This window comes from Portunus trituberculatus, chromosome 17 (genome assembly GCF_017591435.1).
Source record: "Portunus trituberculatus isolate SZX2019 chromosome 17, ASM1759143v1, whole genome shotgun sequence".
Taxonomy (NCBI): domain Eukaryota; kingdom Metazoa; phylum Arthropoda; class Malacostraca; order Decapoda; family Portunidae; genus Portunus; species Portunus trituberculatus.
The window spans coordinates 5419229-5441745 of NC_059271.1; the positions used below are offsets into that span (position 1 = coordinate 5419229).

Here is a 22517-nt window from a genome sequence, read left to right on the forward strand (position 1 = left end):
TATGCACACTCGTTGCAGACACTACTTCTTCATTTAAACTGTTCCACGTCTCAATACATCTTTGCGTGTGTGTGTGTGTGTGTGCTGACATATTGAACCTCTCTCTCTCTCTCTCTCTCTCTCTCTCTCTCTGTTTGCGCGCAATTTATTTCATGTTTGAAATAATGTATATTTTGCATGACAGGTATATGTTGCCATTTGCTACACATACTGGCATGCAAATGTTAGATATATTAGGGGACTCTTTTCAACAATAAATAACAGTGTTTACCGCAAATCAGATGCTTCACTCTGATATAAGACGCTTTAGGCTATCCGTACAGACAGAAATACTATATATGGCAATTTATGATTGCCATATATTGCGCTAATTTTTATAAGCTATATGGTCCATTCATCTTTCGTCATGGAGGGCAAGAGAGTGAAGGTGCCCTTATACCAGGTGTCGGAGCTGGAGTACTTCATTTTAGTAAGTATATAATTAATTATATGAAAACAAATTATATATTGTACTGTATATATTATGGAGGCTTTATTTTATTGAATGGAATCTAAATTTTATCTTTCTCTTTCCACAAGTCTGAGGATCCTGGTGGGGATGAAGTAGGGGTGGTGAGGGTCTGCCACCACCCTCTATGCCTGGAGCCACCACTCCCCACCACCCAATGGAAGATGCCTCCTCTATCCCACCTTCACCACCACCAGGCCACAGCCCTCCACCTCCGGCTTCACCGCACTCCCCTCCACCTCCGCCTTTCCCTCACAGCCCTCCACCTCCGGCTTCACCGCACTCCCCTCCACCTCCGCCTTTCCTCACAGCCTCCACCTCCAGCTTCACCGCACTCCCTCCACCTCCGCCTTTCCCTCACAGCCCTCCACCTCCAGCTTCACCGCACTCCCTCCACCTCCGCCTTTCCCTCACAGCCCTCCACCTCCGCCATCACAGCACCACCACCCAAGAGATTCAGGGAGAAATCTCCCGAACTGTAATAAAAAAAAAAAAAAAAAAAAAACGTAAAATATAAAAAGTAAAATTTTGTATTGTTTTCCTTTTTAGCACAGCAATGGTAAGTGTATTGTAACATACAAATATTTTTACACATCCTGATATATAGTATGTGATGAATATATTGAGTTTATGGCTAAAACACTGATAATTATTCAATACTAAAGCTTCAAATCTTGGCGCGCGCGGATCGCCCGGATGGAGCGGGTGCGTGTTTTCTAACTTCCGGGGCGAATGGGTTAAGTCTTTTGGCCCAATGAGGCTGGATTATTTTTTACATTATTGAAAATTACAGTCAAATGTAATACGGTGAAAAGTCCATCATTAAGGATGAAAATTCTCTGAATTTTTTTAATCATGATCAAAATGTGGCCCTTCTGCTATGACATGGTTAAAACTTAAAACTAATTCATGAATATGCCTCCTTTTATCCTTACTATAAATTTTCTTATGATGGCATATGGCACTACAAAAAATGGTCTTAATTTTCTATATTATTCACTTAATAACACCATTTATTCAATTCACATTATACAAATGTTGATCACTTCACCTTATTACAGAAACCCTGGATGCAGGGTGTGCCATCTGGTAGAATATCAACAGGCTTGACAGGGAAGCAGGTGTCATTCAGAGTCTTTCTGCAGCACCTCTTACAAGCATCATCAACTGAAAATATAAAACTTCAATTAGTGCTTTTGCTGATATTGAATACTAACAACAATGATAGTGAGGCTTGCTTTACTGATTAAAGAGTTTTATTTGTACATAAGGGTTTTGCATGAATACATGACAGCCTTTCTTTTTCACCCCTAGTTGTTTAATACTCAAATTGTTTGGAACGACTAAACCTGTCACACTTGTGTTCCACTGGATTTTTTTTTTTTCTAAACTTTGAGGGATGATTTATTTCAGAGAAGACTTGGAAGGCATTTCTAGTGGTATTAATGCCAAGTATCTAGTCTAACTTCTTAAACAATTGGACAATAAATAAATGTCAATGGTTTGAATTTCATCTCCAATATATCACTCATTTGAATTTTATATCTGACTTATCATTCCTTGTTATGTCACTCCTTTGAATATGACCGGTATCAAAAACACCACACATGGTAGAAAAGGAATTTAATCCTCAAACTTGCAAAGCATGCAATATTAGTACACTTGCTGCTTGCTTAAATATCCCCGGCTTTCAACCATTGTAGCTGCCTCTGGAGCTCCACAACTTTACCATAAACCACAACCACAGGACATCGAAAACTTCTAAATGAAGAAATAGCTCTTGCTATGAGCCAGCTGGAAAAAGGAGTACTGGTGATATACTATATGAAGAAATTATCTCTGGAAGGACTCATACATTTGTCACATTTGATAACTTTTCAATCCTAAAGAATTTTTTTTATGAAATTGAAATCTAATATCCAGTAGAGACAGAATAGGAAGCATGCAATATTTCACTTTTTTAGGGGAAAAAATAAATACCCCAGCATGTGATGCTGATAGCTTAAATCAAACATTTCATGCATATCCAAGAGCTATTTCATAATTTGTAAACTTATAATAACATTTGATGAGGTCCAAAGTAGAGACATCGAGGTTCAAAAGATGCTGAAATGCTAGAATAATGCAGTTCTTGAGTTGTCATTTTCCCAACTTTGCAAATGCAAAGAAAATAAGTACTTTTCCACCTAGGGCAGAGGGTTGTGTAGCAGCTTTAGATATGACGACTCCTTCATACTAATGTGGTGTTTGATATGTGAGATGTTTTTGATATACTGATTTTTCTTCCACTTTGACATATTAATTTCTTTGTGGCCATTGTAAGCCAAACCACAGGTCATGACAAAATGTAAAGCTTTACACATTGGTCCTCAAGTAACATCAGCAACAATAATGGTGCTGAATTAACTGCAGAAAATAATGAATAAATAAATTACTTAATCAAAGTGAAATGAAAAACTAAATTCAAATAAAGACCAGTTGCTTACTTGTGTCACACATACAGCTCTGCATATCCTGCGTTTCACAATATGGGAGGCAGTTTCCTTGAAGACACTGGCCTTTTTCAATGCAGGGTGTTCCATCTTCCATTGGCTTAGCTTTGGGGCATTCTGCTTTTGTACCCAGACACCTGGATTCATTCTCACAAGTGGCTGGCTGCTTCTCTCTACACTTGACTCCTTGGTTCATATACTTGCAGTTTTGGCAACAAGGAGAATTGCGGTCACTGCAAACAGCCTCTGGTCTAAGTTTGCAATGTTTATCACAACACATATCAATATCATCCTGGCCTACAAGTCCAGCATCACACTCTTCCTGCCCTTCAACTCTTTGGTTACCACAGTAAGACTCTTCAGGTTCTGTGAAGCAACGGGATGACTTTGCCATCAGCACAGCACGGATTGCTCGAAGACTGCATGGAGAAAACCTCTGCCAGAGAAATAAAAAATTGAAAGTTAATTCCTTTTGTATAAATTTTAGAGGGCTGGATGAATCTAGGAGTTTTCAATCTAATTAGCCTGAATTATGATAGAAAAAAAATAAAGTAGACCATGTTTCTCTCCAAGAGATGGCAGGTTAGACAATTTCAACAGTCACATTGTCCCTGCTACATCACTCTGGGTGGAAATTATATGTAGGGTATGTAATAAGCATTAGCAAAATCAGATTGGTATTAAGACCCAATTAACCCAGGATTCCCTGAATAAACACTGTGCTAACCTGACCAACTACCAGTGGTCCTTATCGAATTAGGGAAAGGGATACTATATTCATACTGATTGATATCTAGAGCTAAACTAAGGTGAAAGAAAAGGGAAAGGGATACTATATTCATACTGATATCTAGAGCTAAACTAAGGTGAAAGAAAAGAATAACTATGTTAATATAAATATGAATACAATATAAAAAATCTAGTGAAAGGTTAGACTGCAAAAATTACAATATTCATTCACATGCCTTTTTTAAGGAAGCAAGCACACTACAGGAGTATTCACTAACCTATACTGTATAGTAAGATCTTTATCTATGTCAATGTAATCCATGGTCATGATTATAAACAATCATCATCAGAGTTATAATATCTCTTCATTTTGTTGGTCTTCTTTGAGACTGTATACCCATACAAGGCTGTGACCTTAACCTTTCTTTTCTAGCTCTTCTATTGTTCCAAACTCTCATGGCTTCTCTGATTAGCAAGGCGAGATATGGTGGTGATAGAGGTGTACTGCCTGAAATAGCAGCAGGAAATTCAAAGGGGCCTCTTTTAATTCACAGCCTTTGAAATGGAACTATACAAGAAGACTAAGTTGCTCAGAAAGACTACTTGATGTCTGGTTGTGGTAGAGGCTGGTGATGGTGCTGGTAGCACTGTCACTCATTACCAGTGAATCTCCAACACACAACTTTTTTTACTCGGTAAATTTCATCTAAAAGACTAAATGGTGATAATTTTATACATTTACTTATCGTGAAACGTTAACATGTGAAATAACACTTTAATGGATATTATCAATGGTTTAATACAAGAGAAGTGAAAAAAAGATCAACTGAGAAGTTTCTCATTTTCTTTTTAGCTATGTAAAGTTTGCCCAAGAACTAGCATTTTTTTTTTCCAATCTTTTCTGATTTTTAGTCATGGAACTTATTGTATAGCATCCTTCTCCAATAACATTGACCTTACACTGTTTCCTTGTGTTCATCTATCTAATGTACATCTATCTGAGTGCAGCCATGGGCACACAGCAAACAGAGTTTTCTTTGTAGCCCCATACAGGAAGGAAGTATTTAATAAACCAGAAGAGGATTTGTTGCAATTTTCGCTGATTACACCGTGTAACAAAGGTTTTGTCCTTGAGTTGAAACTGTTATTTCTTATTTGTTTATGTCTAGAAAACATAAAAAAATACTTATATTCATTTCTAATTTTGCTTTTGTGTCCAGGATAATGACATTTTTTAAATTTACTGTTTCTCATAGAGACAAAGTGGCAAATTTGAAGTTTGACTTGAACCAAGTAGATACAAAACGACATATAATGCAATAATAGCATTTATTTATTCTAGAATTACACCAGTGAGACAACAGACACATTAGAAATGAGTAGTTCTTCTGTCCCAAAGGCAGAGATAACAAGGATACTTGATAAAGCCGCTTTGGAGACCCATCAGGAAAGCCACCATTTTGAAGTCTCCTATAACCTCCCAACGGTACTCTTCACATTTCAAGGCATCTAACAACATCTTGACACTCTTGTATTCCTCTCTGAGCTGGACAGAGTGGGCGAGGGGGAGAGATGGGTACATATTCCCGTTATGAAGCAGCACTGCTTTGAGGCTTCTGCACGAACTGTCGATAAAGAGCCGCCACTCTTTGGGGTTAAGGGTAATTCAAATTGCCTCAAACAGACCGGTTACATTGCAGCAAAAGCAAAACTCATCTTGACGAGTGAAAAAACTTGAAAAATGGTGGTGACGCTTTCTCTGACCTGTTATGTGCACACTCTCATCTAGCAAATTCCACTGCTTGAGTCTCAACGTTAACCCTTTCAGTCCGGGGACGTATATATACATCATGGTGGCTACGCGCGCCAGTCCGGTGACGTATATATGCATCCACAAGCCGGACGTATTATTACGTCTTGAGGGCCATAAGCGTTTTACATGAGTATACCCAAGAAAACCAACAGCCATTTGTTCTCTTAGATATGTATATTATCTAGGAAAATGAATATATGTAACTATTATATCGCAGACAAGAATAAGTTCTCGCACGAAGGTTTATTTTTTCTCTGTTTCGTCAGCTGTAGCAGCCACAGCCACCAGGCTTACAGACGAAGAGAGAGAGAGAGAGAGAGAGAGAGAGAGAGAGAGAGAGAGAGAGAGAGAGAGAGAGAGAGAGAGAGAGAGAGAGAGAGATATGTCCGTCACCCCCATTCCCCACTATCTGGTGATAATCTCTCTCTCTCTCTCTCTCTCTCTCTCTCTCTCTCTCTCTCTCTTTCTCTCTTTCTCTCTCATAGTGTTTCCATTCATAGTTTTTTGCAGGTTTTCGCGTGTGTGTGTGTATTTTACCTAGTTGTATTTACCTATTTGTAGTTTTACAGGGCCTGGGCTTTATGCTCGTGTGGCTCCATCTCCATATCTACACTTGTCCAATCTTACTTTAAAAGTATGCACACTCGTTGCAGACACTACTTCTTCATTTAAACTGTTCCATGTCTCAATACATCTCTGCGGGAAACTATATTTTTTAATATCTCTCAGACATCTTCCTTTTCTCAGCTTTTTAGTATGCGATCTTGTGCTTCGGATGTCATATTCTTCTCTCAGGATCAGTTTCTCATTATCCACTTTCACTATCAATTTCTGCAACATTCGTGGCCTTCGTTCTAATTTTCAATCTGTGGAACACCACCTCTCCTCTACTAAACCTCATCTTCTCTTCCTAACCGAAACACAGTTGTCTGTGACTACTGACAGCAGCCCCTTTTCTGTTCCCTCCTACTTGCTCTATCCTCATTTTCAATCCAAAGCTGGATGTTGCGCATACGTGCGTAACGACACCACTTGCTCTCGTGCCCACAATCTTGAATCTTCAGAATTTTCTACCATCTGGCTAAGACTTCAATGTCACTCTCTAACTAAATTCATCTGTGCTGTATACCTCTCACCTAATTCCTCTGACTATGTAAAATTCTTTGACTATTTGACTTCCAAGGTGGAGCACATCTTATCTCACTTTCCTTTGCTGAGATCTCCATTTTAGGGATTTCAATGTTCACCACCAGCTTTGGCTTTCATCTTCTTTCACTGACCAACCTGGTGAACAAACCTTCAACTTTGCTATCCTTCATGACCTAGAGCAGCTAGTGCAGTTCCCTACCCGTATTCCTGACCGCCTTGGAGACACGCCCAACATTCTTGATCTTTTCCTAACCTCCAACCCTTCTGCTTACTCTGTTAAACTTTCCTCTCCGTTGGGCTCCTCCGACCACAATCTAATTTCCGTTACCTGTTCTATCACTCCAGTGCAGCCTCAGGACCCGCCTAAGCGGAGGTGCTTCTGGCATTTTAACTCTGCTAAGTGGGAGGAACTAAGGCAGTACTATTCTGATTTCCTTGGGATGATTATTGTTTTCATGTCAGAGATCCTTCTCTTTGTGCCGAGCGCATAACAGAGGTGATTATCTCTGGCATGGAGCTATACATTCCTCATACTTTCTCTAACCCTAAAGCTAAAAAGCCTTGGTTTAACTCTGCTTGTTCTCGTGCTGTCAATGATAGAGAGGCGGCTCACAAACGGTTCCGTAGCCATCCAACTGCTGAAACTCATGCCCTATATATTTCTGCCCGTAATCATGCCAAATCTATTCTCCAACTTACTAAAAACTCTTTCATCAATAGAAAATGTCAAAGTCTTTCCAATTCTAACTCCTCTCAAGATTTCTGGCATCTAGCCAATAATATCTCTAACAACTTTACTTCTTCGTCTTTCCCTCCTTTACTTCATCCAGATGGCTCTACAGCTGTCTCTTCTTTTCTAAAGCTGAACTCTTCGCTCAAACCTTTGCTACCAACTCAACTTTGGATGATTCTGGGCATATTCCTCCTACTCCTCCACCCTCTGACTACTTCATCCCTAAAATTAAAATTCTTTATAAAGACGTTTTCCTGGCCCTCTCTGGCCTTGATTCTCGGAAGGCTTACGGTCCGGATGGAGTCCCTCCTGTTGTTCTCAAAACTGTGCTTCCGAACTCGCTCACTGCCTGGTCAAACTCTTTCATCTGTGTCTCTACTTCTATTTATCCTTCTTGCTGGAAGTTTGCTCACATTCAACCTGTCCCTAAAAAGGTGACCACTCCAATCCTTCTAACTACCGCCCTATAGCTTTGATTTCCTGCCTTTCTAAAGCCTTTGAGTCTATCCTTAATAGGAAGATAATGAGGCATCTATCAGCTCACAACCTTCTCTCTGATTGCCAGTATGGTTTCCGTAAAGGCAGATCTACTGGTGATCTTCTTACTTTCCTAACTGAATCTTGGTCATCCTCTTTTAGGGACTTCGGTGAAACCTTTGCTGTCGGCCTTGACATATCGAAAGCCTTCGATAGAGTCTGGCACAAATCTTTAATTTCTAAACTACCCTCCTACGGATTCTATCCTTCTCTCTGTACCTTCATCTCCAGTTTCCTTTCCGATCGTTCTATTGCTGCTGTAGTAGACGGTCACTGTTCTTCCCCTAAAACTATCAACAGTGGTGTTCCACAGGGTTCTGTCCTATCACCCACTCTCTTTCTATTATTCATCAATGATCTAAATCTGACTCAATGCCCTATCCACTCCTATGCTGATGATACCACCTTGCATTATTCAACAGCGTTCAACAGACGCCCAACCCAACAACAATTAAATGACTCAAGGCGAGATGCTATAGGACGCCTAACTTCTGATCTTTCACTTGTTTCTGATTGGGGCAGAGAAAACCTGGTTTTGTTCAATGCCTCAAAAACTCAATTTCTACAACTATCTACTCGACATAACCTTCCAGACAACTATCCTCTCTTCTTCAATAACACTCAACTTCCCCTCTCCTCTACATTAAACACACTCGGTCTATCCTTCACTAAAAATCTAAACTGGAAATTTCACATCTCTACTCTTGCTAAATCAGCTTCCAAGAAGTTAGGTGTCCTGTGGCGTCTTCGTCCATTTTCTCTCCCTCCCAGCTGCTTGCTCTGTACAGGGCCTTATCCGCCCGTGTATGGAGTATGGCTCTCATGTCTGGGGGATCCACACACAGCTTTACTAAACAAGGTGGAATCTAAAGCTTTTCGTCTTATCAACTCTTCTCCTCTAACTGACTGTCTTGATTCTTTAAGTCACCGCCGCAATGTTGCATCTTTATCTGTCTTCTACCGCTGTTTTCATGCTGTCTGCTCTTCTGAACTTGCTAACTGCATGCCTTCCCCTCCTGCGGCCTCGCTGCACAAGACTCTCTACTTCTTCTCATCCCTATTCTGTCCATCTTCCTAATGCAAGAGTTAACCAGTATCTTCACTCCTTCATTCCCTACACTGGTAAACTCTGGAACTCTCTACCTGTGTCTGTATTTCCACCTGCCTATGACTTAAACTCTTTCAAAAAGAGGAGTGTCAAGACACCTCTTACGTTAACTGGACCCTCCTTTTAGATTTTTTTGTTTTTTCTCTTTCTCCTACTTTCCTCTTAACAGGGCCTGGCAACCAGCGGGATTTTTTTTTTTCCAACACTTTGTTTTCCCTTGGCCAGTGCCCTTGTAATGTAAAAAAAAAAATTAAAAAAAAAAAAAAAAAAAAAAAAAAAACTTGGTCCATTCTGTTGACCAATTTATAAACTTGTATCAGGTCTCCTCTCTCCCTTCTCTGTTCCAGGGTTGGTAGATCCATAGCCTTTAGTCTCTCCTCATATGTCATCCCTTCAAATTCTGGAACCATTCTTGTAGCTATTCTTTGTAGCCTCTCCAATTTCCTTATGTGTTTCTTTTTATGAGGGATCCACACTACTCCTGCATATTCCAATCTGGGTCTTATTATAGTACTTATCAATTTCTTCATCATTTCTTTGTCCATGTAGTGAAATGCTACTCCAATATTCCTTAGCAAATTATATGTTTCTCTAAAAATTTTATCAATACGGCTTACTGGTTGATTGTTTTCTTCCATTGTCACTCCTAAGTCCTTTTCCTTTTTAACTTTCTCCAGTTCTACTCCATCTCCCATCTTATAGATTCCCACAGGTCGTCTTTCACTCTTTCCCATTTCCATGGCTTTTGTTCACATTGAATTCAATTTCCCACTTCTTACTCCATTCCCAGATCTTATTTAGGTCTTCTTGCAGTATTTCACAATCCTCCTTTTGCTTTATAACTCTGCACAGTTTCATATCGTCCGCAAACAAATTTATGTAGCCGTTCACTCCTGGCATGTCGTTAATATAAATAATAATATGCTCTCCACTTTGACTTCATATCTTTAACTACCGTCCTTATTTCTCTCCCCCTCAAATAATTTTCTATCCATCTCAATGTACTTCCTTTTAAGCCACCTTTCTCCTCTAACTTCCATAATAATCTTGCATGTGGCACTTTGTCAAACGTCTTTTTTAAATCCAAATAAATGCAGTCAACCCATCCCTCTCTCTCTTGTACTCTATCAACTATTCTAGAATAGAAACTCAATAAATTAGTTACACAAGACCGTCCTTTTCTAAAACCAAATTGGCTATTTGATATTAATTTGTTGTCTTCAAGGAACTCGATCCATTGTTTCTTTATAATTCTTTCACACATCTTGCATATTACACTAGTTAGTGATACCGGTCTGTAATTTAAAGGTTCTTCCTTCCTTCCGCTCTTATATATATGGGAACCACCTCAGCTCTTTTCCATTCTACTGGTACTGTTCCATTTTCTATTGAGCATTTTATGATGTTGTATATGGGACTTGCTAGTTCTTCCCTACATTCTTTCAGTATTCTGCCTGAGACTTCATCTGGTCCCATTGCCTTCTCTTCATCCAGTTTCTTCATTAACTCTTTTATTTCAAGCTTGGTTACTTTAATCTCTTTTATATAGATTGTCTCTCTATTACTCTGTGGCCTCTCGAATTTGGATTCCTTAGTAAAGACCTCCTGGAATTTTTTATTTAATAGTTCTGCCATATTTTTTGGGTCTTCCACCATCCCATTCTCTCTTTTTAACCTTTCTATTGTTTCTTTTTGCCTAATTTTTCCATTTATGAAACTATAGAACAATTTTGGTTGCTCCTTACATTTTTCGACAATGTCTTTTCAAGTTCTTTTCCTCTTCCTTCCTCACCTTAACATATTCATTTCTTGCTGCTTTGAAGTTTTCCTTATTTGCTGGATTCCTATTTCTCCTCCACCTTTTCCATGCTCCATCTCTTTTCTCCTTTGCTTTGGCACACCTTGCATTAAACCAATCTTTCTTTCCTTCTTCTTTAGGTCTATATTTTGGGACATATTCCCTGACTCCTGTTTTGTATATTTCCAAAAATAAGTTATATTTGTCTTGCATTGTCTCTGAGTTTTCCATCTCCTCCCAGTCTATGTTTTTAAAATAGTTCTTGAGATTCTCAATATCAGCCTTTCTGTAATTTAATCGGTCTCCTTTGTATGAATCGTCTCTATCTTCCTTTCCCTCTTCTATATCTATTTCTAATATTGCATGGTCACTCTTTCCCAATAGGCACTTATATCTTATATCATCATTCATTTGTATACCCCTTGTAAAAACTAGGTCCAATCTCGCCAGCTCGTCGTTTCCTCTGAATCTTGTGCATTCCTTTACTCTCTGGTTCATCATATTGTTCATCATTAGGTTCAAGAATCTTTCTCCCCAGGCTTCTTCCCCCATACCACTTTCATAATTTTTTCAGTCCACTTCTTTACAGTTGAAATCTCCTACTAATATCACTTTTCTCCTTTCTTTAACGATTCTCATTAGACTCCTTATTGTGTCATCTATCATGTCTTTATATTCATGATTGGTCCATGAATTTGTTTTTGGTGGCACATATGTTACAACCACTATCATGTGTCAAAAAGGAGCCATTAAACTAATACAGGTCATGAAATACCAAAATATAATTGAAGGAATGATAAAGAAAGTATAATGAAATGAGAGAACAAGAAGGCAGCTGGACCTAATGAGATGAAGGGAGAGTTCTACAAGGCAATGCAAGACAGTAGTAAATTTATAAAATTACCAACAAGAAGTTTTCAAAAAGTAATAAGGGAGAGAAAAGTTCCAGCTGGTAAGAATCAAGAACACTGATGATACCCAAGAAAAGCAAACCTAAGTGTCAGAATTAAGACCAACTGCAATAACCAATGTATCCTACAAACTTTTCATGTCCATAACAGTGAAAGACTATTGATGAGCATTTAGTAAACAACAATATAGTTAAGGAAATCAAAGTGGTTTTATTAAGAAAGGAAGAGTAGAAAATAACTTAATGCTCTTTCAAAGAGAAGAAAGCTTATATATGTAACAGCCACGGATTTTGCAAAAGCATATGACTCGGTAGAAAGAGACACTTTAATAACTTTAAAAGAATACAGAATACAGCCAAACCTGATAGAGGTAATAGCAGATATGTACTGATGATATAACAATAAAAATAGAAAAAGAATTAAAAAAAAAATGTGTGTAAGCAGCAGCATTTAGCAAGGGTGTATAGCTTTCACTACCCTGTTTAAGATGATAACATATACTATAATAGATAAATCAGAAAATAAGGGAGGTTTAAAGATTACTTCTTTAAACTAAGTGCACTGTTCTTCGCTGATGATGGAGTGTTGATCTCATGAACACAGAAGGAAATGGAAAAAACTATTAATGCCTTGACAGACCTCAGCCACACAATAGATAAGTAAAGGTAAAAGCAACATTCTAATTTTCTATTACAAAAAGTCAAATTGAGGAGATTAATGGTATTAAAGTAACCAGTGATATAAAGTACTTGGGCATAACAGTAACAACAGGAATTATTTTAAAACTCAAAAAGAAATATCCCTAGAAAAAACAAAGAAATTAGCAAACTTAATTTACCCTATAATATCCCAGAGTTGCAACAAAACTTTAATGGAAAAAACCTATTGGAAAAGTGTGGTACTACCCTAAGGATTGTGTGGATCTAGTATATTTGGGTAATTAGAAAACTGTTATTTAAAGAAGAATTGGTTAAAGAAACCAAGACAGTGGCATATAAAATGTGGAAAAAGAGGGAATGACACAGGAAAATTCTCGACACGATCAACTGGAATGAAAACTGACCAGTGCTGATCAACAGTGAGGATCATCATGGAAACACCAATACAAAGGCCAAGCTTCCCGAATAACTCCTGACCTGATCACCTAAACCATCTTTTTATAAGTTTTACAAAGGTGCTATTGTCACTGTCATATACTATCAATTAGATCTCACGAACATAAAGAAAACTGTAATCCACACTGAACTTGAATTATTTACAGATAGCCTGAGTCACAAGTTGAAACTGACACATTATCTAACAGTTACCTTATTCTGAGAAGCTTCACTTCCAAATCCATTATTTAGGTAGTAAGTCATGTTCATCTTTGACTCACCAAAAATTTAAACTGCTTTATACACCAACCAAAATAAGAAATGGTTGGTGAAATTTTTATCATTTCAAACAATGTAACTTTTACTTTATGTGACAAAAATGCATAAGGACCTAGCAAGTTGCCCTGCAATTATTTTCTTTTCACCTGTTTTCAGGCTGTGAAAGGATGTTATAAATTTGCACATCAAAATGTTCACATCATCTTGGTCAAACCTTGTTAAGTATATTACTAAGATCATGCAATCAGAAGTGAGCAAATGCATGCATGTATAAGGTCTTTCAAATTATACCCATACTTTGTTCTCACACATATGTACTTACCTTATTGTTTATGTCATATCCTGACACTGAATAAGTATACATGAGGTAAGACCCTCCCTGGCTAGCACTTGGACTGCATTCTGGTCTGTCTGGGTCATGTTCAGATCCCCAGTTATGGCCAAACTCATGAGCTGTAACAAGGTCAGCTTCACGAGTAATGACACGCTGCCCATAGTGGTTCCTGGAGGAACTCAGGCCTGAGTTCAGATATAATGTATGACCATTCTTGAAGTATTCTGAAAAAAATAATAATAACAAATAAACTGCTGATACATTCTCATGAAATAAATATATGCAAGAGATAGAAACCAAATAAAAATAACAAAAATGATGAAAAAGGATGACAGCTATATAAATTTTTTCTTAGAATCCAGATCTCATAGGGCTTAACAACATAGAGAAGCAAAGGCTAAAATGGTCAGCTTAAAGTGCAATACTACTGTGTCTTAGAATGAAAAAGAGATTTCATCCTAATTAATGTCAAGGGAAAAGATGTTTATACAAATAGCAAACTGCAACAAGAACTACAAGACAACTATCCTGAAATGGAACTAATAGTGCCAGTAATTGATTCCATAATTTTTCCATCTTGGAAACAAAAAATGCTGAAAGTATTGTATGCACTACTATACATTAATTCACAGATCATAGTAGTTTAAGTTTTGTTCTTGCTTTCTTCCCACAACATGGTGCTGAACATGAGGATTGAGAAATATGTGGAGTGAAAACACTTGCAAAATGTTTATTGCATGGCCTAGAACTGTGAGTGTGTGTGTGTGTGTGTGTTACTTCAAAAATTTTACTTCAGGAAACCACCACTATGCTAGAGATTGTTTCCACATGAAGTTTTAAAACTGTGGGTGTTGTAGTTAACATTCTTATCAACCTTCTTACCAATGTAAATGTCAGTAAATAGAAACTTCATGAAATTATTCTTTATGCCAGTGGTTTCCATTACACAAATTTATACAAGCAAAACATTCCACCCACATGTATGTGTATCTGACATAGATACATACTGAAATTATACAGCTAAGCAGACACTACCAACTGTGTAATTTGTTATGTCTTTCTCATATCTGCCCAACAATATCTTCAGCCATCCAGTCACTGTGTCCTTGAAGACATTCTTATGTGTCTTAAGGGGACTGACTGAGTTATTTTACATTTTTTATTATTTAGGAACTAAACACCATTGGTGTCCACTCCAACATATGTCCAAACTAACTCTTGTCTTCAACTGATTGGCTTAACCCTACAATCTTGAATTGTGCCAGCTCTACCAGTCACACCATCCAATTGTATTCCTGATCAAAGCCTTAGTCCGACCTAAGCTCATTCACTTTGGATATATACATTACATACATACATACATACATACATACATACATACATACATATGAGGGCAGCAATCTTCCACTTTAACAACCATGAGACTTGAGGCAAAGGGAGACAAGTCTGCAGTTTATCCACCCAATTTGGCTGTTTCTTACAACCAGAAAATAAATCAAAATAAAGTTACAGAGAGAAGAATAAAAGTTATAGGAAATAAAAGCCTTGTGTTACACTCTATCAAATGCCTCTAATATTCTAGAGGAAAAAGCAAAAATTTCACCAATATCCTTAAAAGAGGAAGATCAAGTCTCAAGTAATGAATGCCAGATCATCAATAGAATGACAATGAAACTCACACTGGCAAATCTGATATATGGCTGTGAAGTGATAGGTGTTAAATAATCATATTATCAAGAATAGATTAAAAAACTTTAGAAAGTCAAAAATTAAAGTAATGTTAGATTAAGGAGTCATAGTGGTCACCCATTTGAGAAACATGTTGAAGTAAACCATCCTCCCAAGTTTCATGCCATCAGAGTTTCATGCTTAGTCCTAAATTCTTATCATCATGCTGCTTTGACAAATATTGGTCACATTTAGCTACCATAGGCTTTATGTATATACATATAGCAAACCCCACCTCCCCCCTCTGGAGTTGGAGTTGTATCTCTCTCTCTCTCTCTCTCTCTCTCTCTCTCTCTCTCTCTCTCTCTCTCTCTCACACACACACACACACACACACACACACACACACACTAGCGCTCCAAACGCTGAGCAGTGTGCTTGGGTGAGGGTCGTTATTGGTATTGAAGGACGGCCGGAGCGAGTGAGCGAGTGTGGAGGGTGAGCGTGGCCTGGTGGCGTGTGCATGAGAGTGGTCGGAGGTGTGAGAACCTCCGCACTCCAAGCGACGGAGCGGGAACCGCACAAGGGCCAGCCATAGCAGCCACCGGCGCATCCCACCACACACACATAGCTACCAGGCCTGGCCCCCAGTGACCACACACCCACATGCTCCCAGGAAGAGTAAAAAAATGGATAGACCGGTAAGAAATAAATTACCAAATTCAAAATATGCCGATGAGGCCCAGGGAGCAAAACCAAAAGTGGCCAGTCAAAGCATGAGTCCATCTTCAACAGGGCAACATTGCAAGGTCAACTGGTAATGTTGGAGAAGAGATTTGAGGAGTTGGTGAAGGAATTAAAAGTTCTGAGGAGTGAGGAGGAGCAGGATAGAGAATTCGCAAGGCTTTGAAGGAAAGAGTTAAGAGACTGGAGGAAAATGAAAATGATTGGTGGATGAGAATGCACACTTGAGAGTGGAGGTTGAAAAATACAAGAGACGGTTGGAGGAGAAAATGGAGAGAGTAGTAAAGGAGAAAGATGACTTTAAGGAAATGATCAGTGAGCAGAGTGAAAGGTTTGAAAGGGAATGGGAACTGAAGAAAACACAATGGACTGAGTCGAGGAAGCAGAGATGGTTGGATTACAAGAAATAATTAAAGATCAGTTGAAGGAAGACAAAAAAGAAAGGTCTCAGGAACTGGTTAATGTTATGAAGAATAAGGAAACATTGATAAGAGAAATAGCAGAAAAGAAGAAGAGTGTGTTAATATTTGGGATGAAAGAACAAAATATAACATATAAGCCTAAGAGAATTAAGGAAGAATTAAAACGGTAAGAGATCTGTTCAAAAATCTAAATGATGATGAAAAAAAGACCTACAAGAAGAAGTGGAAGAGATCCATAGACTGGGTCCGTATAAGGAGGAGTGAGCAGACCGATTAAAGTAGTACTGAAGTCACAACAATCTGCGGAGGATATCCTATATAGAACATCAAAGTTAAGAGAGATAGAAGGTTGTAAAGTGGTGTTTGTGAGAAAGAATAGAAATGAGGAAGAGAGGAGAAGATATAAGGAATTGTTGGAAGAGGCGAGAAGGAAAAATGATGAGCGGTCTGAGGAGGAAAAGAAAAGTTTTTGGAGAGTTATAGGAGAGAGAGTCAGAAAGTGGTATGTGGAAAAAAGGAATGCAGAGAAACCCTTAGAGGGAGCAGTGGGTGGACCGTAATGTATAGTAATATAGATGGGATACTGTCAAGTAGATTGGAATTGCAAGACTATATGATGGTGGAGAAGCCTGATATAGTGTGTTTGACTGAGACAAAATTGCATGAAAAAACAAAGGTAAATTTGGATAATAAATATAATATATGGAGAAAGGATAGAGAGTAAAGGTGGAGGAGGAGTTATGATTATGACGAAGAAATAAATAAATGTGGATAAGGTTTGGTATGGGAAGAACAACGCAGAAGTGATAAGCATAAGGATAAAAAGTGATGGAAAAGAATTAATAATCATGGTGACCTATGTACCTCCTAAAACAAATTCTTGGACATTAAGGGAATACGACAATATGATCAAGGATACTTTACAGAGTTTGGAAAGTGTATTATCTGGAAAAAGAAAGGTGATACTAGTAGGAGATTTTAATTGTAAGGAGGTGGATTGGGAAAATCTAGTAAGTGGTGTTGGAGAGGAAGCATGGGGAGAGAGATTTCTTAATCTAATGATGGAAAATATGATGGAACAGAGGGTGAAAGAAAATACTAGATATAGAGGAGATGATGAACCGGCTAGACTGGATTTGGTGTTAACAAGAGAAGTGTACCTATGTGGAGATATACAATGCAAATGTCCTTTGGGAAAGAGTGATCATGTGGTTATGGAAATGCAGATAGCAACAACACAGCGAAGGAGAGACGAGACATACAGGAGTGGTAGATTGAATTATAGAAAGATGGACACAGAAAGTTTGAAAAATTATTTCAGAAAATTAGATTGGGAGATGTTACAAATCAGAGAAGTGCAAAAAAATATGAGATTTTTATGAAATATTATAAAGAAGGAGTTATGAAATTTGTACCAAAGTATAAACCGAGAGAGGAAGGAAGAAAGGATTGGTTTAATGCAACTTGTGTTAAGGCTAAGGAAAAGAGAGATGTGGCTTGGAAAAGATGGAAAAGAGCAGGAATATACTAAATAAGGAGAATTATAGAGTGGTGAGAAATGAGTATGTGAGGGTAAGGAGGGAGGAAGAAAGAAAATTTGAAAAAGATATTGTAGACAAGAGTAAGGAACATCCAAAATTGTTTTACAGGTTCATAAATGGTAAACTTAAAAGAGAGAGTCCATTGAAAGGTTAAAAGGAGAGCAAGGGATAGTAGATGACCCTAAGAATATAGCGGAATTGCTAAATAATAGGTTTCAGCAAGTATTTACTAAAGAAACAATGTTTGTAAAGCCTCAGAATGTACAAGGAAATGTGCACATGGATGACATTAAGATACCTAAAAGGAGTTATATAAAATGTTGGAGGAACTTAAAGATGATAAAGCGATGGGACCAGATGAAGTTTCAGGAAAATTATTGAAGGAGTGTAGAGAAGAATTGATTGATCCATTATATGATATTATAAGGTGCTCATTAGAAACAGGGAAGTACCAGTAGAGTGGAAAAGAGCTGAAGTGGTGCCCATTTATAAGGGAGGCAGTAAGGAAGAGCCTCTTAACTATAGACCTGTGTCTCTAACAAGTGTGGTCGGTAAGATTTGTGAGAGGGTGATAAAGAAATATTGGATACGGTTCCTGGAGGATCATAAGTTATTATCGGATCATCAATTTGGCTTTAGGAAAGGGAGGTCATGTGTAACAAATCTACTGAGCTTTTATTCAAGAGTGGTTGACAAAATACAAGAGAGAGAGGATGGATGGACTGTGTATATTTGGATTTAAAGAAAGCTTTTGACAAGGTACCTCACATGAGACTGCTATGGAAATTAGAGATTTATGGAGGACTGAAAGGAAAAGTGTTAAAGTGGATGGAAAACTACTTGAGATGGAGGGAGATGAGAACGGTAATAAGGGATGCAAAGTCGGACTGGTTGGTGGTGGAGAGTGGAGTCCCACAAGGCTCAGTGCTGGCACCAATACTTTTCCTTGTATATATTAATGACATGCCAGAGGAGTAAACAGTTATATTAATTTGTTTGCGGATGATGCGAAGTTGTGTAGGTGTGTGAAGAGTGAAGAAGATTGTGAAATTTTACAGGCAGATCTGGATAAGATTTGGGAGTGGAGCAAGAGGTGGGAAATGGAATTTAATCTGAGCAAAAGTCATGTGATGGAGATGGGGAAGAGTGGAAGACAGCCAAGAGGGTCATATAAGATGGGTGAAGAAGTAGTGTTGAAAAAGGTGGAAAAGGAAAAGGATTTGGGAGTGATAATACAAGACCATGGGCAGTTTGAGGCTCATATTGATAAGATGTTTGGAGAAACTTATAATATGATAAGAAATATTGGATTAGCCTTCCATTATATGGATAAAGATATGATGAAGAAATTAATTAGTATAGTAATTAGACCAAGATTGGAATATGCTGGAGTGGTTTGGTCCCCTTATAAAAAGAAGCATATAAGGAAGTTGGAGAGATTGCAGAGAATGGCAACAAAAATGGTTCCGGAATTGGCAGAAATGACCTATGAGGAGAGATTAAAAAAAATGAATTTGCTTACCTTGGAACAAAGAAGAGAAAGAGGAGATTCAATACAGGTTTATAAACTGTTGAACGGACTGGATGAAGTGGATAATGAGCAAATGATGTTGAGAGAGGAAAACTTAAATAGAACTACGAGATCGCATAGTAAAAAGATAGCCAAGGGAATATGCTTGAAGGATGTGAAGAAATATAGTTTCCCACAAAGATGTGTGGAGGTGTGGAATGGTTTGAGTGAGGAGGTGGTGTCAGCGAGGAGTGTGCATAGTTTTAAAGGAAAGTTGGATGTGTGTAGATATGGAGACGGGGCCACACGAGTATGATACCCAGGCCCTGTAAAATTACAACTAGGTGAAAATTACAACTAGGTGAATACACATACTCTTCTGTCCTTGACTGGCAGTGGGCACAGGAAACACAGGCAACAGTGCAGGTGTTTATTCACAGTGTGTGTGAACAGAAGGCTGGAGGTGGGTGATCTGTCTGTGCCAGGCCGTGCAAGTAACACATACGACTGGAGCCTAGCTTGTTCACTCACAGGAAGATTCACGTCTCACACAAGTCTCGCTCATTTGCTCGTTCATACAAACTAGCTAACAACCACACACACACACACACAGGGGTACTGTATTATGAGATAATGGAGTGTAGGGAGAGGTAAGTTTGCTTCTTCATGGAATGGAATGAAGAAGTGCTTTTTTCAGTGTATTCAATACCTCATGTTATGCAATTCTTAAGTTATGAGCTATATCTTGGGAAGGAAGCAAAAACATGAAACTTGGAAAGGAAGTGTAGGTGGATTTTTAATTGCAAGGAAAGGTAGATGTTGAAAAACAGAGTAAGAAGAATCTGGGCAGCTGAAGAGATGCTTACAAAAAAAACAGGAGGGATCCCATCAGGTCCAGAAGCCTTCTAAGTATTAAGGCCAGTGAAGGCATGAAAAGCATCATTAATGATCTTAACCCCTTCAACATGAGGACGCGTATTTTGTGTCCTCAGAGCACTCGTGATATGTGACATATCCAAGGATATGCATACTGCATCATGGCTATATTCTACTAAGACAACGTGTTTTTTCCCGGATACTGAATCAGATCTTTCAGAATGTAGTTCATACAATGGCTTACTTGCCTTTCATCATCATTACAAAGGCGTATGATTCACTTATACCACGATAAGTATTGATGTGCCCTGCTGGCAACAATTAATTTATATATTTTTACTTTATTTATTTATTTTTTTTTTTTTTTTTTTTTTGTGGAATCAAATTAGTTTACCATAAAAGAATTTTTTTCTCTTTTGTCATTTTCAGAAAATGGCCAAGAGCAGGCAACCAATGATTTTTCTCTAAAATTTACATAAGTTTATTTCATTATGTATATATCTATTATGAAAAACCACTTACTAATATCATTCCATTCCCATATGTGTGTGTGTGTGTGTGTGTGTGTGTGTGTGTGTGTGTGTGTGTGTGTGTGTGTGTGTGTGTGTGTATATATATATATATAGAGAGAGAGAGAGAGAGAGAGAGAGAGAGAGAGAGAGAGAGAGAGAGAGAGAGAGAGAGAGAGAGAGAGAGAGAGAGAGAGAGAGAGAGAGAGAGAGCAGCCTCTGAGTCAGATATCCTCCCACCACCTCCCAGCCCTGATACAATGCCAGGAGCCGTTTTCTATTCCCTGGAGTAAAGAGGTTAATAGGAGGTATAAAATATTTGGAGGTTGGAGGAGAGAGAGGAATAATCCCTGAATCATCCACAATAGAGTTTTAGCATAGGTTTCAGTGAAGAATTAAGCTTTGAAAATAAATGAGATGGAAGTGGTGCCATCAGGTTGAAATTGAAGGGAGAAAGAAAAATTATGAAGAAAAAGTTCATGGAAAAATTTTTGGATAGGAACCAAAGGTCACATGGAAAGTTAGATCTGAAAAGATTTTAACATTTTCTACTGATGAAGTTTTGGTAAGTTAAGAACAGTCTCAGCATGATTTTGAGATGTATAAAGTACATATTATCTCCTCATGTCCCTCCAATTAGCAGAGACAAAACACTAGAGGCAACTCCACCTCAGAGGATCCTTATGAAAAAATTGGTGCAATAGAACAAGATTAATTTTCTTGCATGTTCTTAAAGGTAGAAACTGAAATAATGGTGTAAACTACAGCATGCTGAAATCTAATTTTTAAATAGTAGCTACTGCATATTTAGTCATTAATTTGATCAAGTACAATAAGAAAATGACAATAATTTATTTATGGTAATCAATAACACAGAAGCAGTAAAAAAAATCCCACCTGGAGTGCAGATACCACCAACAGAATTTCGGCGAGGAGATCCTACATAAGCCAAACCCAAGATGCCACCTTCAAACTTTATGTCAGTGAAGAGATGAGCCAAGCAGTAATCCTTGTGAGAGTATTCACGGCTAAAGACCTTCAGAAAGAGAAATAACAAGGATGCCAATGAGCAATAAGCTGGCACACACTTTCACACCTGAGGACCCAAGAGCATCACAGGATTAAAAAGCAGCAAAAGCCTCCCTTCTGATTGGTTTAATTTAAAGAGAAGAGTAAAGGACCCCTTCAACACATTTCCTTAGCTTATTTTACTGTAAAATTATAATACCCAGTTGTTCATTCAGTGATACGATGTTTGGTTCCCAATAAATACAATTTGCTTTGTTTATATTTTCCAATTAAACATAATTAATGATCTATGCTTTTATGTTTGATATATGGGATACTCTATATAGTTTTATTATTATTTAAGGCCATGAAGCAAATATGGCTATGTTTTCTATCTTACTCATTAACATGTTAGAGAAATATTCAGTATTATTACAGAACAAAAGGCATATTTTTTTCCAGAATCAATCATAATTTTGTAGTGGAGAGAATGTTGTCTCTGTGGAACCAAAAATGACTTCACCTCAACTCCATTTGTCAGACTCCTTTTGCTAATACCCATATCCTTAACAGAGCTTGCAGAATGTCAAAGCAAAATTTTAACATGAATTGGAATCTAAAATTCCACAACTGTCTGTTATGAAGCACCAAAATTACTATATAGCCCATAATACAACCTTGTACCATTAGATTAAGTGTTTTGTCAAGAAACAGTATGCCCATGAAGCAGTATGCCCAGAGACAGGGTAGCATG

At 38.0% G+C, this 22517-nt stretch overlaps 1 protein-coding gene across 3 annotated transcripts in view; it reads right to left on the reverse strand.

The window, feature by feature from the left end:
- Positions 1–22517, reverse strand: part of LOC123504923 (ADAM 17-like protease) — a 57917-nt gene that overhangs the window by 8107 nt on the left and 27293 nt on the right. For all 3 annotated transcript variants that reach the window (XM_045255849.1, XM_045255847.1, XM_045255848.1), the window contains exons 8-11: positions 21653–21791; positions 13474–13709; positions 2995–3436; positions 1560–1675 (exon numbers count right to left, since the gene is read on the reverse strand). In XM_045255849.1, the coding sequence (XP_045111784.1) occupies positions 1560–1675; positions 2995–3436; positions 13474–13709; positions 21653–21791 (933 nt within the window). The remainder of the gene's footprint in view (positions 1–1559; positions 1676–2994; positions 3437–13473; positions 13710–21652; positions 21792–22517) is intronic.